General features: G+C 35.0%; 1 protein-coding gene across 1 annotated transcript; it reads left to right on the top strand.

The window, feature by feature from the left end:
* The first annotated feature begins 1,638 nt into the window (after nt 1-1,638).
* On the top strand, nt 1,639-2,031 carry LOC136815685 (uncharacterized protein KIAA1958-like). Its single transcript, XM_067072129.1, has one exon. It carries the CDS (start codon nt 1,639-1,641, stop codon nt 2,029-2,031), a length of 393 nt encoding a protein of 130 aa, XP_066928230.1.
* Nucleotides 2,032-17,122: the final 15,091 nt, after the last annotated feature.

Below are 17,122 nucleotides of genomic sequence, written 5' to 3'. Positions count from 1 at the left end.
TCAATAAAACAATTATACTGTGATTTCACTTCGTTTCGAAATAATCAATGATACCAATAATACCAATTCACCATAACACTTAACACTTTCCAACTTTTAATTGCACGGTTCAAAAAAGATGACATAACCACCGTTTTTAGTAATAAGTTGGAGATTTGATATTTCACAGAAAAGTGCTACCAAGGGGTATTTCGGGTCCCATATCTTCCGAAGGACTTTTCTGTTCGCAAAATCTGTTCCCTTAAGGGTAAGACGTTTACCTCAATTGCTGTGACCAAATGTGGCATTGAAGGTTAATTTTTTCCAAGAAACTTTCCAAACATACATAAAAATGTTGGGTCAATTACAAACAACAGTACAAATAGATTCTTGATACCTGTATTCAATTAACACCAAATCAAGTATTTTTCCATCAAATGTTTTAATAACATAGGAGTTACTTTTATAATGCAATGCTTTGTTCCTATAATACGTTTTGTAGATGAGGAACTGTCCTGGCTTCAGTGCAGAGCGTTCTTTCTTGGTCCTATCCATTCACTACCTTGTTGTTCTCGTCAAGTGTAACAACAATACCGCGATTCCCCCTGTTATCCCAACTTCCCAGATCATCTGCTGCCCAGTCATTTTGGCTTTTAAGCTTGTTTGTGTCTATAATGAATGTCAAGTTGTCCTGGAATTTGACTGGCTTTTTGGTGGCGACTCTTGAACTTTTTCGGGAAACAAGTAAGTCTATCAAGGTTTGAGGGGAATATTCCTCATCTGAGGTTACTTTAAACATTGAAACATTAATGTTGCATCTTTGAAATATTTAATTTCATCCTTAAGGCTGATATAGCCAGCATCATTATCATCATCTTCAAAAGATTCAGAATCATCATTTTCAGATACGACAGCAGATTCTGTGGTTGGATTGAAGTTTTGGCAAGATAATAAATGTAAATGAGTTGACTAAGCAACGATTTGGAACATTTAACGATTCTTGAGCGTAGCGTTCAAACTGAAATACAAAATTGAATGACTAATTATATGACTGATTTTATTTAGGTTGCGTGCCCTTATCCTTCAGCGGGGTATTATTTCGTAATACCCCGCTTGAGTTTGTAATACCCCGCCGCTTCATTTGTAACATCCCGCGCCACAAAAAAGACGTAGTTTACACAATGAATACTTATTTTCTCCTTACGAAAACTGTGACGCACCATTTAGGAGAAATTTAGGTTTTATGCTTCATTTTGAGAAGAAATGATTTTGATCAAAACTATTTTCTCCCAACATGATTTCATGCGCCGTACAAGTGTTCGAATTTCCAAAACATTCGATTTAATTCTAGCAACATTCGATTTAATTCTAGCAACATTCGATTTAATTCTAGCAACATTCGATTTAATTCTAGCAACATTCGATCTTCAAGGTGAACGAATTTGTATAAACAAACACAATTTTGATGCGGTTGTCGTTGTAAGAAGAAAATTACAAGAAAAATGCAGGATGAAAACGACAGATTTGAGCTACTGGACGATGATGTCATTCTTTCTCTATGGCAAAACTCCAAAAACCAAAATACAAATAAAAGCATGAACACTTGGTTAAACGCGTTCAAAAATTGGGCAAAATTTGGTGGACTTGATGAGAGCATAAATGAATAGACCGTATAATTTGAACAATGTGTTGGAAAGGTTTTCTGCCGAGATTCGAAAGAAAGATGGCACCGAAAACGAACCAGACTCACTCAGAGTAATGCAGGCAGCTTTGCATCGTCATTTAGTTGAACAAAACTATCCAAAGTCGATCATGTCAGATCTTGAATTCGTAAACAGTAGACGTGTTTTGGAAGGTAAAGCCAAAGCTTTAAGAGAACAAGGGAAAGGTAAAAAGCCAAACAAAAGTGAACATATGACTATTGAGGAAGAGAAAATGTTATGGGAAGCTGGTAAACTTGGTGATTCTTCTCCTTCGTCACTTGTCCATACCATGTGGTTTTTGAATGTCCAACATTTTGGTCAGAGAGGACAGCAGGACGTTCTACCATGACAATAGAAAATTTTGTCAGAAATACCAATGAATCCACTGGAGCCGTTTACATTGAGTTTTTAGAGAATCCCACGAAAACACGTCAAGGAGGACTTCGTCCGAATCAACGTGTAACCAACCCAAAAATGTTCGAATTTCCATCAGACAGGTCACGATGTCCTGTTACCTTGTTTGAAAAGTACGTGTCCAAAAGACCAGCTGCTTTGAAAACAACTGGACGATTTTATTTATCACCGAAAGATGATTACAGAGACTCTGGACAACTAGGCAGAAATAAAATTGCAGGCTTCGTGAAATCGATCATCAAAGATACAAGTTTAGAGCATTCAGGAAAGAATCTCACCAACCATAGTGGGCGGAAAATACTTGTAAAGAAATTGAATCTGCAGGAATTCCTGAGTCATCTATTATTAAAGTCACTGGGCATACATCCACGAAAGGACTCTCTAGCTATGATCCAGGTGACCAAAGAGAATTTCAGAAAATGTCGAACGCACTTGCCGTTTCAAGGACTTGTTCAAATAACGAAGACCCTATCCAATCACAACTGCTGCCCTCGTTACCCCGTCATTCCCCAAACCCATCTAATTCTGGCAATGTATTCAATAACTGTTTGGTAACAATAAACTACTCTATACAGCAAAGTCAAAGGAAACGAAAATATGATTTTTATGGATTTTCTTCGCAATAAAAATTATTTAAAGTTTGAATGTTTGGAAAATATATAATTGTAGTTTATTATTTGGCAATATATTTATAAGATATTTATCTGTTTCAATTTAAAAATGTTATGAAATAATTTGTGTTCTAAAGACAGTTTTAAAGCAATACATAACGATATAAATTTCCTGTTTAGTTCTGGAGTCATTTCGGATGGATCCTTACACAATTAAATTGCTTTAGCTCAAATTTATTTTTAATCTATATTTCGGATAAACGCTTGATAAAAAACTCGCATGATTTATTTGGTGAAATTCTCTATGCCTCAATTTCGGATAAACCCTATGAAAAGTAATAAAATCAGTCATATAATTAACTAGGAATGATATGGCATTTCGTGAAATTAGGATTAATACCCCTCGTATCATTTGAAATACTTTGAAATATCCCTCACTTCGTTCGTGCTATTTCAAAATGAAATTCGGGGTATTAGTCCCTAATTTTCCTCAATGTCTATTACTAATAAATAAACTGAAAATATGACAATGCGTGAAATTGACTATGTATGAAAAATTGACTAAGTATTGATTGATTGAGCAAAAAGTAAATGAAAAAATCCAAGATGGCCGCCAGGACCATGTGCTGACCTAAACCTAACCTAAAGTGACTTGAGGCAAAGACACACCTGGATGAAAACAAAAGGAACCAGAAGCAAAAGCAAACAAGAAAGCTTACCAGCTGCCATATGGAGTCTTGCTGAGTGGTGAATCAATATGGCTATACTGAAAGCTGAGTGTGAACATTCAAAAACAATTCTTTGACATGTTTGAGTAAATCAAAAATATTTATGTGTGCTTGAGTAGTGACATCCTGACTTGTGAGATGTGAGATGTCAACTGACTATGCTAAAAAATTGGGTGGTCAAAAAGTGAGGCATGACCGTGGTCTGGTGTGAAAAGTCACCAATGTGCACCAAAAAGTGATGATGTCATCATGTCAAAATCAAAACAAATATGTTGACCTAAAGATGTAGACAAAGCTACCAAACCTACGAAATATGAAAATTATAATATAAAATGAAAATTCTGAGAAAATATATTGAATTATCTTACAGATTCAGTCTGAGTGTTTTCGGTGTTTGAGTCAATATCTTCAGTTTTGTACACTTCATATTTAATTGTTTCGTGCTCAATGTAAAAATCTTCATCCCCAGATGACAAAACAACAGGGTAGTCAATTGAATCTCCCATATCGCCCATATTCATGCATTTCAGTTTATCTCTCTAGAAGAAATTTAAATGAAAGAATTATATCAAGTATGGCTCAATGAATTCAAGAAAGAGCGTTTCTTCCAGCAATCATCGGCTGTTCCGAATAGTTTAATTTGCCACTGCTATCAATAATGGTTAACCCTATCTCGCCTCCTGACAGACCTCTTTCATGGAAGGTGAAGATGAAAATATCTTATCAACCAATAAAGATGTGACTATTTAAAATTTTAAATATGGGTTAACATGAGAGTAAGCATGGTTTCAGCCCACTTTTCAGGTGCCCCCATTGAAGCATGGTGCCCCCAACGAGTTAGGTCCACTTGAGATAGGTACCCCCATTCACCCGATAAATTTTTTGAAGTGACACTTTTTGTTTTTTTGTATACCAGAAGATTGTAATCAGTTATGAGTGTGAGTGTTAAACGGTTTAAAACAGAGCCAAAAACACAACTAGCTATCATGTTTGCTTACTCTTATCTTGAAGTTTTAGCGCACTTGCATGAGAAAAGCCCCAAGAGCCTCCATCAAAACAGCTAGGTACCCCCAATGAATAGGTAATCCCAAAGAATTAGCCCCCAACTCCTAACCTGGCCTAGGTGCCATTTAGATTTCTGGAGGGGGCTGAAACCATGGTAAGGAACATTTTCAAAAAAAATAATCTTTGTGATGACGTCATCATTTCAAAATAGTGTGCTATTTACGAAAAAATTAATTTTAACACTTTTGACGCGACGCGCTCCAGAGCCTCAGGACTTAAAAATTTGATTTAATCTTGTCGAAAGAGAATTCAATTACATTAATTAAATTAGAACAATCCAAATTGAGTCAAGAAAATTACCTGCTGCTCATCAAGATGAGGTTTAAGTACCTCGGGAAGCTTCAACATGCTCGTTACGAAGAGACTATTTCTCTTTACTATACAAGAACTGTTGAAGTGATAAAAAACTATGGTGAGCGAAGGCGATTTAATTTCTTGCCCTTCTTTGCTGCTCCAATAACACCTGTGGGTTTTCGAAACAACAATCATTTGGTTGTATTTATTTGTCCTGAGTGGTTTCATGCAGCCATAGCATGTTTTTGTGTTTGGATGACAGAAACGAATAAGACCAATGGCGTATGTCTCTGGCTCTGTGTCTAGAGATAAAGGGCCAGATATATTGCGTTGAAAATATTGCTGCATTGGTTGCGGCATTGGTTGCTGGGAACTTGACTGCGGCATTGGTTGCTGGGAACTTGACTGCAGCATAGCTTGCTGGTGGAAGCTTGATTGTTGCCTTGGTTGCTGGGAACTTGACTGCGGCATAGCTTGCTGGTGGGAGCTTGACTGCTGCATTGGTTGCTGGGAGCATGACTGCTGCATAGCTTGCTGGTGGAAGCTTGATCGCTGCATTGGTTGCTGGGAGCATGATTGCTGCATAGCTTGCTGGTGGAAGCTTGACTGTTGCATTGATTGGTGGGATCTTGACTGCTGCATATCTTGCTGGAAGCTAGTCCGCTGCATTGGTTGCTGGGATCTTAACTGCTGTAATTCTTCAACAGCATCGACAAGCTCTAGAACGTTTTTTTGTATTAGCCTGTCCTTTTCTTCTTTGCGTGCTTTGAGTTTTTTTCTTACCAGCATTATTTTCTTTTTGCCCAAAAACCACATTCGATGCTTTTTCAGTGCACGATTTAGTATTGAGGACTTTGTTGTAGTTTTCAAACTTTCCTGCTTTGAAAGCAACAATAATGGTGTGATGACATACTTCATGTAATTTGTATGTCATTAATACCTTTTTTTCACAAAAAAAACTTGTTTCCGGAACATCTAACGATCATTGGTTGCTTCTCATTTTTCGGATTGAAACAAAGCCACAACAAGTAACCCTGTGGACCATCACTGATCCAGTTTTTATTAGCAGCTTAACGCTCGGCATCTTCTGATAATTTAGCAGTTAATGACATTAGGATAGACATGATGGTAAAAGCTGGGATCTTACAACTCTCTAGATATCCGTCGACATCTCCCTGATCATTTGGTTTGATTTTAAAACTTTTGGTAAGTTTGAAGGGTAATCTGAAAAAAAACAAGCCGTATATGTATAAAAGTTGCGAAGCGTTCCAGAGCCTCCTCGATTCACAAGTTGCAAGCAAAACATTTAATGACATACAAACACTGTATGTGACAACGACGCGGCATTTGTGCAGTTTTCCTTTACATTTGCTGCAGTCTTTCCGAATATCCTATCATTTGCAAATTTTTTATAGTCCCTCTCTGTAAAAATGACATCTGTAGATTATCTCTCATTGATGAAAAATGAAGCTTCAACCGTTACATTTTTCATTTTCTAGAATAAATAGCAAAAAAGTTTAAAGAAACAACAATATAAGAAGATGAAAACACTTAACACACTCAGGGCATTTTGAACTTAGAAAATAAAACAAAGTGTACCCTTATAATCATAAAGGTTGGTGAGTCCAGTCAAAACACAAATTTGATCTGTAGCATCACGCTTCACATTTACAAAAAGGAGGATATCATAAAATGAACCAAGGAAAATTTCATAATTTCAAAAAAGTCATTTTGCATTATCATACAGTAATTACGCACGAGCGAGCGCAGCGAGCAAGTGCGATTCTTTTGGCAAAAGCGCGGGAAAAAAAGCTGATATGCGGGGTGATAAAATCGATTTTCAGCTTTTTAGTCAGCCAACAGCTGATTATTCAAATAGGCTTTTTCCCCATCATCATCAGACCAAAATCGAAAAAAACATGTTACCCCGATATGCTCATTACGTAAGCCGTGTTTCCCCGATTTCTAAAGTTTATATCCGATCGGGTTAACTTTTAGTGTACTTTTAGCGTGTGTTGTTTTAGATGTTGTGTTTCAAGATGGCAGATCAAGCGGCTCAGTGTTTTCACTGTAAATGCAGGAAGTAAATGCATGTTGCAAGCTTCAATTTCTGTCATAACTTTTTTATAATGACTTTGAAACTTGGCAAATCAAACACATGATTTTCATCAAGGGGATTCGGTTTAGAAATTTGCTCAAGTTTTTGTTATTTTTACCTAGTTGAATTTCCAAGAATTTCTGCTTTTTGCAATATTAAATAAACATTTTTCTTGTTTGCCTCTAGCTGTAGGTGGAATTGATCATGTTATAATGTTATTGGAATACGATAAAGTATAAAAAAGAACAGCTACTGTCTAAATTTGATAAAGACAGGATGCAATCGTGCTTTTTTGGACTTGGACGTGTTTGGCATCAATAACAGCAGATGGCGACAATCAAAAATATGTTTTGTTTGCTTTGGCTGTTTGCATCGGCCAACCAATCCAACCAACTTGGCAGACAAAAATGCTGAAGGAGTCAGAAAATTGTCGGAACTTTTCATCAAGCAAGTGAATAAATATTAAAAACTATACTTTGAAACCATTTTCCAAAAAACTTGACTAGATTTTTTGACGCGAACGAAACATATATGATTGCCGCCAGAACGCTGCATAAAATGACAACAATATTATTTATTTATTGTTTACACATCTGGACGCAGATTGTGTTTTGTGACCTCGGCACATGTTTTGGGCTTTTTTGGTTTGAAACACCCACCTGTTCATAATAGGTAACAAACATCCATGTTAGAAAAATCGACTCTATTATATGTCAGTCATATACGTATGGTCAGGTTGTCAGTTTGGAGCTTTCGAATGATGGTTTACCTCGAAAAGCGATCATCCAATACAGAAATGCTAACGAAAATGTCTTTCGTGAAACATCGAGAGCTGTACGTGGTTTGGTTGTAATACATAGAGCTGACGACTCTGATATAATGACTGGTCTTGGTAAGATTGCTACAAACATTGATCTTTCCACAAAGTAAATAATTCCCCTTTTGAGGGGAGTGTAAAATGAACTAATGTCTAATTAGAAAAGGGGAAATAATTTCCTTCTTGTTAAAATATTTCACATACTTTGTTTCCTATAAAAAGTATCATTTTCTATTTTCTTTATAAGCACATTTATTTTGCATTAAAATATGTTTCTTAGATTTAAATATTCTTATAAAAAAGCGTTTCTCTTTTTATAATTAGTTTATAATTGGTCTGCAGTGATTTCTCACACATGCATATAAGAGTTGATTTGTGTCATTTTCTATTCATTCTTGAGAATACTTCATAGAGACAAGATGTATGTTTTCTTGAGAGGATGCAACAAATTTAACACACTTTTTTATTTTTGTTAATACACTTTACACTTGCACACACACTCACTGATCAGTCAACACATCAGTAGTGTTTTCCTTTGGCTATTTTCACCAGCTCACACATGTGGCCAATTTGGTAAGTTTCTTTTGCCACTCCTCTTTTTGCAACCTTTTTGCATGGCCACATTTTTGTTTTTGTTTTGCTTTTTGTTCTCCCATCAGCTCACCAGTCCGGTGTTGAGGCACAGCACTGGACTTAGGTTTTTAGTCTATCTTTCACTTTTACTTTATACTATTACATCATATAATTATACAATGAATTTGATAATAGTGTTTTATCTTAAGACTTGTCTTTCTCTGAGCCATCTTTGGCTAGTACTACACTAGCCTCAGAACTTAGAAAATTTTTGTTTTTTGTTTTTCTAGTCCTTATGTTTGTCATTTTTTACTTTTCTAGTTTGAACCTTCTGATATCAATAAAGATAGTTGACATGCTACCGATATTTTGATTGTTCCAAACCATTCCCCGCTCGTGTGCAGTCTGACACGGCACAGTAAAAGACGGGGGCGTCTTAGTGTGTAATATTTATTCATTATTCTTTTATTTTTATTTTTCGCGAATGTTTGAATTAAGGAAATCTATACATTAATAGCCGTAGTCTGTATGTGTGTTTGTTGGTTTGTTTGTTTTTTGTGTGTCACTTTCGTTTTCGCAAGCAATGTTTTGTTCATTTAAAAGATGACTTTTATTTTGTTCTTGCTCCACAAATTTGTTTAACAATATTCGCGCCGTTTTATAAAGACTTTGTTTTGATTGATAGATGGATTAGACTTTTTCTTTTTTTTCTTTCTTTTCTTTTGTTTTATGTTTTCGAATGTAATTAACGACCCTATTTGATTTGAGACATTCGAATTCTTTTCAAAACAAAAGAAATCTTTTAAACATAATCTATTAAAGAAAAGAACAAATTTGAAATAAAACACAAGAATCACATAACAAGTTTGTTAGAACAACAGCAACATTATAAATATATATATTCAAAAGGCAGTAAAAACTAGAATTCTTTCTTCGTAAAATGGGACCTTTAAACATGTATGTCGATAATTATTTTGCTGTAAATCTAAGTCATTGTTGAATTTGAAAAATTATTGAAGTTATGACGAAGTTATTTTATAAAAAGCAACATAAAATTGCGCTATCACGCTTTTTTGTCTGCGTGTCCTAGCTGCCTTCCGGAGGGACTATGGTTGCGAGCTGACTTTCGGCCCTGCCCCTCGGACCCTTAGCAGAATAAAGAGGAGAAGAAACAAGGGAATTTGTGTGAATTTTAATTCACTTTTTGGAACTAATTTGACCAAATTCCTATTTTTCTAATCCTTAGTGGGAATAAAGTTTGATTTTCCGATTTTTCAAACTGCAATGTTTCAAAAAAGGCACCCTTAAGGCCGGCACATACCCATACCCATAGCCTTCTCTTGCCCCCCCGGGCTGCCTTTTTTCGAGGAATCGCGTGTCATGTCTATTCAAATTTCCCTCTGCTTATCTTGACATCAAAGTTTTCTTAAACATCAAGAACTACGGCAAATATAACGCGAGCGAAGCAAGAAAAAAAATCTAATTACAGAGCCGTCTCGGACGTCGCTGGTCGCCGGTCCGGTGTAATTTGGGAATGACGCCCTTTCTGTTTTCTGATCATTTTTACCACAAAAATCTTTTTCAAAATATGGTTAAAAGATACGTCAGCCGGGAGGGATAGAGTCAAACTTTGAAGATAATTATTCCCTTTAATTTTGATTTCATCGTGTTTTAAGCCACCTTCCCAACATATCAAAAGACTTTAAATGCGTTCAGCAAACAGCTAAACCGGCGTGCGACGCCGGGTACCGGCTAGTATAGTATAATATATTATATTTGATTGTCAATGCCAAAAGATACTTACGAATAATCTGCTGTGTTGCCTCGCCATTTACCCCGAATTGTTTTAGTAGGCACTTCGGTCACGTAAATAAAAACACGTGTATATATGTTGAAGCCGACTGTGGACTGATGGAAGTGAACGCTTGAGACAAATGTTTGGGAAATCAATTGTAAAAGGGGTTACGCACGATACGAAAATCTCGTGTTCGCAAGCGAAAGGTTTTTTACACTACATACCGTAGGATCGCTAAACTTCCTTATTCCCAGCGAAACTTTCCGATTGCTAGTGTACAACGGAAAAGGACCAAACGCCACAAAAGTAGATTTAAGACCGATTTTGCCGGAGACGCCTAGAAGCGAAAAGATCCCGGAGATGGGGCAGGTATGTTTTCCCGGGAATGAGAAAGTTAGCCATTTTATGATACAATTTTAAAAACTTATACCCAGCCGTTTGCGTAATGCGTGACCGGGAAATAATTCGAGGCATGATTTGGGCTATTTTCGCGATACTTGCATGGTGAACAATCCATGTTATTTTCATGATCGTCACGAGAGCAAGGAAAATTTCTATCAATACATTTTAAACATGTACAAACTCTGGTGAACCAAAAGAAAGTTGATATTCTATTTTCAAAACAAACTGCTTTTTCGAAGTTTTTTAAACTCAAATATCTTAAAATTTCGACCTAAAATAAGAGCATAATAAACCAGCTGCGCTGGAAAGTCAGCCTAAAAGGCTTAGAAGGCTGCTTAGAAGTACAAATAAGAAGCTTTGTTAAAATCTGAAAAGCTTGAAAGAGCGTATCTATTTGCTTGAAACGTTCAGACGAAAAAGTAGTGGTGCATAGTGGGATCCGTCCAAAGCAGAAGTTGGTGAAACAAATTAATACCATTGCTGTATTGAATTTGAATTTCGCTCCTCAAAATGACAGTTGATGAATTAGCCAATAAAAGCTTGTTTTAGTTTCTCTTTTCAAACTGCCTCAGAAAAAAGCGCGATTTTTTATTGTCCAGTCGTTTACTCATTTTTATTCAGTGAGTGAGTCCTGCGCTTGTTCAACTGTTAAAAATGGACTCACAGCTCGAACCTGTCTAGTTTATATCAGAGATATCAGATTATACAAAACACTCGACGGGTGTCTTGTCATGACAATAAAATAAAAGACCCAAATAGAAGAATTTAGTAAAGTAAAGTAAAGTAGTATACAACTTTACATTATTCAAAGAAAAGTAATTTCTTTAATACTCACTTTCTCTATAATTAGTTATTTCTCTTTCTTTATTTACAATGCAAAAGTATCTTTTATTAACTATTGAATATGACGCAAAAAAGAATCTTCTTTCTTTTTTTCTTGCGTCTGTTTATGTTATGTGTTTTGCTCGTCCTATTTTATCTTACTAAGAAAAAATTATTTTCGCGCGCTAAGTAATTCCGAAATCCTGTTTCCCGAAAATAATCCGAAATCGGAATTAAAACTTAAAGTCTTAACGACGACCAGCGGGAAAAAAATCGTCGAACCGATTTGAAGAGTCACCTGGGCTGACTAATAAGGATTTTTTGGTATATAAAATGTCTTATGATACTTTGCACAAAGTAACGGAATTTCGTTCCGTCTTTTTCTCTTTTCTCGTTTTGTTGAATCAGGGGGTAATGTATATCTAAAAAAATTGATCTTGTTCATCAAAAAATGAGAATATTTTACAATAAGAAAACCAAAGGAAAATTTATATTTTCAAAATAGATGAAATATTTTGCATACAGTATACTTTCATATATAAAATATTGGAAAACAGGTTTAATATATAAAATATTGGAGAAAAGGTACAATATATAAAATATTGAAAAGAAGGTAAAAAATTATAGCATCCGAAAGTTATATTTTGCACTTTTTTTAATATAAGAACAATTTTATAAGAACAACGAGGCTCAAAATCGCCAAAAAATAGGAACGATGTAAGAACAATGCTGAGCCTGAAACTACTCAATTTCAAGCAATTTAGGGGTCAAAGTAATAAAAATTGGGTATAATACCTAAAATACCTCACTTACATCCTATTAATAAGAACATGATAGAAGCTCAAAGTGCAAAAAAAAAAAAAAAAACAGTCGAGGCTCAGAAAAATTTTACTGGTTGTTATATAAAAAAAAGTGTAATGCTAAAAAAGAAGAACAAAAAATTTCATATATACTGGGAAACATTTTCATAATCTGAAAGAACGTCGAAAGGAAAAAATTCCCCTAGCAGAAGGCATTTTATAATTTTCAAAAGTATGCTGCAAAAGCAAAAAATGTCACATAATTGGCAATCATAATTTCCAAAATTTCCAAAAAGAAAAAAAAGTCCTCATGCCTGGATATTGCTTGAAAAAATTTTCAATTGAGGCGAAAATAAAAAAATGTAGCGTTTCTGGAAACCAACCGGGTGAAAAATAATAATTTTCTGATCTGGACTATGGGTTCATCTTTATAGTTATTATTAAAAAAATCAAGTTGGAGCATTTTTAAGCTATCAAAGTTTGGTTAGATATAGACTTTTTTTTAAAGAGGCAGCCATGTTGAATAGTGTTGTACTCCAGCATAAAAACAATGATACTTACTTACTTTTTTATACTTTTTGAAGGCTTCTTTGTTCATATCAACAATCATCCAATTTGAGAAATCCGATGATGGACCATGACTTTGATACAGCCATGCATAATTACTGTATCATGCTTATTTAAAAAATTATGCATGGCTGTATCATTGTTTTTATGCTGGAGTACATAATTATTCAACATGGCTGCCTCTTTAAAAAAAGGTCTATTCCCACTTGTAAATCAAGATTTGTTTGTTAGTTAGTAGTTGATACATTCAGTATATTCAGGGCTTACTTCATACTGTTTGTACATAAAAGTTATCTTTAATGTTCTATTTCAATGATCTTATTATATACTTAAGTCATCAAAAAAATCAAATAAAAATGTTTTTTCTGGCCGGCCGCATGAAAGCTTTTTTCTTTCAACCGCATTCCGGAAACACTACATTTGTTCATTTTTGCCTGACAGCAAAACTTTTCTACATTTTTTAAATGCATGTGGAAGAAAATGTCAAGTTCATGACAAGAGTTTTCGACATTTTAAACGCACGTGGTGAAGAAAATGTCCAAATTCACAGCAAAAATTTCAACGTTTTAAAAGCACGTGGAAAAAAATATCCAAATTCACAGCAAAAATTTCCACGTTTTAGACGCATGTGGAAGAAAATATCCAAATTCACAACCAAAGGTATTCCACGTTTAAAATGCATGTGGAAGGAAATGTCCAAATTCACAGCAAAAGTTTCCACGTTTTAAACGCACGCGAAAGAAAATTTCTAAATTCACAACCAAAAGTTTTCCACGTTTTAAACGCACGTTGAAGAAAATGTCCAAATTCACAGCAAAAATTTCCACGTTTTAAACGCACGTGTGCAAGAAAATGTCCAATTATTCACAACCAAGGGAAATTCAATCACCAATCAGTAAATTTTGGTCCGGGTTTAAATTTTTACATTAAAGCTAACCAGTTCATATCCAACCACAACCATTTCCTTGGGTGCCGCATCTACCACCATCTGACCATGCCATCATAAAAAAGTGAGTTCAAACTTTTTTCATTTTGCAAGTATTTAATTTTTCAAATATAGCATGGTCAGATTTATCCACAAATTCAGTCACCTGCCTTGTTAAAATTTGTGTAAATATACGGGCAAAATTGAAGTTAGTTTGTTGTGAAAGTTGATAAAATGTCCTGTTTTTCAAGACACAAGAGATTGCATCAATCTCTCATGCCAAACCAAACGAAACATCAAATCCAGAGAGGAATGATAAGAAAACTTCATCGTCAACCTTTTCTTGTAACAATCACACAAAAATCAAGATCCAATTCAACTCATTAAAGCATAAAAACCAAAGAAAAATAGCGAAAAGAGCAGTAGCAACCAGTTGTTTATTTTTGCCGCCATCTTTGTTTTGACTGTTAGAAAGCAGTATGGTCCGATCAACAATACGCTTCCGAACCGGGCGACGTTTCCCGATCGAGAAGGATACTTATATTTTCCCGCGACGTTTCTCGAAGAAATGACGTCTTCATTGTCGTATAAAAAACACCCTACTGTTTTTCACACCGGAGCTCGATTTAAAAAAAGATTTGGAAAAAATCCATTACGTAATGACGACGACGAAAGTCTGAATGGAAACGAGGCTAAAAAAGCTGAAAAATCGATTTTATCACCCCGCATATCAGCTTTTTTTCCCGCGCTTTTGCCAAAATCCATTGTTAAAGGGGTTACGCACGATACGAAAATCTCGTGTTCGCAAGCGAAAGGTTTTACACTACATACCGTAGGATTGGGCTCTTCCAGAAAAAAATTGTACATGGGGGGTGGAGGATATTTTGTCCGGGGGGTAGCAAAAAATCATCAAAATTTGCCTTGTCCGGGGGGTAAATTTGCTCCGTCCGGGGGTGGTAATTTGGGGTGTCCGGGGAGTCAGCAGATGCTTGTCCGGGGGGTAAAACCTATTGTCCGGGGGGCCAAAAGTCACCCTGTTCGGGGGGTAAATCACTAAAAATTGTTATATTCTCCACCCCCCATGTACAATTCTTTTCTGGAAGAGCCCATTGCAAAACTTCCTTATATTCCCAGCGAAACTTTCCGATTGCTAGTGTACAATGGAAAAGGACCAAAACGCCACAAAAGTAGATTTAACACGATTTTTACCGGAGACGCCTAGAAGCGAAAAGATCCCGGAGATGGGGCAGGTATGTTTTCCCGGGAATGAGAAAGTTAGCCATTTTTTACGATACAATTTTAAAAAGTAGTACCAAGCCGTTTGCGTGATGCGTGATCGGGAAATAATTCGAGGCATGATTTGGGCTATTTTCGCGATACTTGCGTGGTGAACAAACCTTTTTTGGTAATTTTCATGATTGTCACGAGAGCAAGGAAAATTTCTATCAATGCATTTTAAACGTGTAAAAACTCTGGTGAACCAAAAGAAAGTTGATATTCTAATTTCAAAACAAACTGCTTTTTTGAAGTTTTTTTCAACTGAAATATCTTAATATTTCGACCTAAAATGAGAATATCATAAGGATTTTTTGAGAAAAAAAAATGTCTTATGATATTTTGTGCAAAGTAACGGAATTTCGTTCCGTCTTTTTCTCTTTTCTCCTTTTCTTAAATCAGGGGGCAATGTATATCTACAAAAATTGATCTTGTTTATCAAAAATTGAGAATATTTTACAATAAGAAAACCAAAGGAAAATTTATATTTTCAAAATAGATGAAATATTTTTAATATACTTTCATATATAAAATACAGTATTGGAAAAAAGGTTTTAAAAATATATATATAAAATATTTGAGAAAAGGTAAAATATATAAAATATTGAAAAAAAGGTAAAAAATTATAGCATCCAAAAGTTATATTTTTGAAATGCATGTCAAAAAGTAAAAAACTTTCAAAACAGGGAAACAATTTCATAATTTCCAACAACATACACTTTTTTAATATAAAAGAACAATTTTATAAGAACAACGAGGATCAAAATCGCCAAAAAATAAGAACAATTTAAGAACAATGCTGAGCCTGAAACTACTCAATTTCAAGCAATTTAGGGGTAAAAATAATAAAAATTGAGTATCATGCCTAAAATACCTCACTTACATCCTATTAATGAGAACATGATAGAGGCTCAAAAGTGCAAAAAAAAAACAGTCGAGGCTCAGAAAAATTTTACTGGTTCTTATATCAAAAATAGTGCAATGCAAAAGAAGGAAAAATAAATCTCATATATACTGGGAAACATTTTCATAATCTGAAAGAGTGTTGAAAAATGTCCAAATTCACAGGAAAAATTTCCACGTTTTAAATGCATGTGGAAGAAAATGTCCAAATTCACAGCAAAAGTTTTCCGCGTTTTAAACACACGTGGAAGAAAGTGTCCAATTTCACAGAAAATGTCCAATTTCACAGAAAAAATTTCCACGTTTTAAAGCACGTGGAAGAAAATGTCCAAAATCACAGCAAAAATTTCCACGTTTTAAACGCACGTGGAAGAAAATGTCCAAATTCACAGCAAAGATTTCAATGTTTTAAACACGCGTGGAAAATAATATCCAACTTCACAACCAAAAGTTTTCCACGTTTGGAAGAAAATGTCCAAATTCACAGCAAAAATTTCCAAATTTCAAATGCACGTGAAAGAAAATGTCCAAATTCACAACCAAAGGTTTTCCCACGTTTAAAATTATGCATGTGGAAGAAAATGTCCAAATTCACGGCAAAAGTTTCCACGTTTTAAATGCACGTGAAAGAAAATGTTCAAATTCACAACCAAAAGTTTTCCACGTTTTAAACCCAAGTGGAAGAAGATGTCCACATCATCATCAATAACAATAATTTCCACGTTTTAAACGCACGTGTGTAAGAAAATGTCCAAATTCACAACCAAAAGTTTTCCACGTTTGAAATGCATTTTAAAACACCAAGGGAAATTCAATCATCAATGTACTGTATCAATTAGTAAATTTTGATATGGGTTTAAATTTTAAATCCAACCACAACCATTTCCTTGGCTTGGGTGCCACATCCTACCATCTGACCATATCATAAAAAAGTGAGAAATATTTTACGAGGTCCGAGATTTTTCCGTACAATATTTTCCGAGCCTTTAGGTGAGGAAAATATACGGAAAATCCGGAACGAGTGAAATATTTTCATATTGTACGAGCAAATGTCTGATAACTGGTTTATCGGTTTATGCACTTTTTGTTGGAGGACACTTTTGTAGCGAAGTGACGTTAGATTGCTTCTACCGCTACAATACAACAACATCTTTTCGTCAATTTAATTTTTCAAATGTAAAATACAAGATATATTGTACTCTTTTTAACCAATCAGATTGCAGATATTTTTTGAATCGCCGATAATATTACTTAAAAAAGTTATCAAAAAAATCCAATAAATTTTTTTCTGGCCGGCCGCATGAAAGCTTTTTTCCTTCACCCGCATTCCAGAAACACTACATTTTTTTAT

The sequence above is a fragment of the Clytia hemisphaerica genome, unplaced genomic scaffold (genome assembly GCF_902728285.1).
Source record: "Clytia hemisphaerica strain Z4C2 unplaced genomic scaffold, Clytia hemisphaerica genome assembly, whole genome shotgun sequence".
Lineage (NCBI taxonomy): Eukaryota > Metazoa > Cnidaria > Hydrozoa > Leptothecata > Clytiidae > Clytia > Clytia hemisphaerica.
This window is presented reverse-complemented; position numbering and strand designations above follow the sequence as displayed.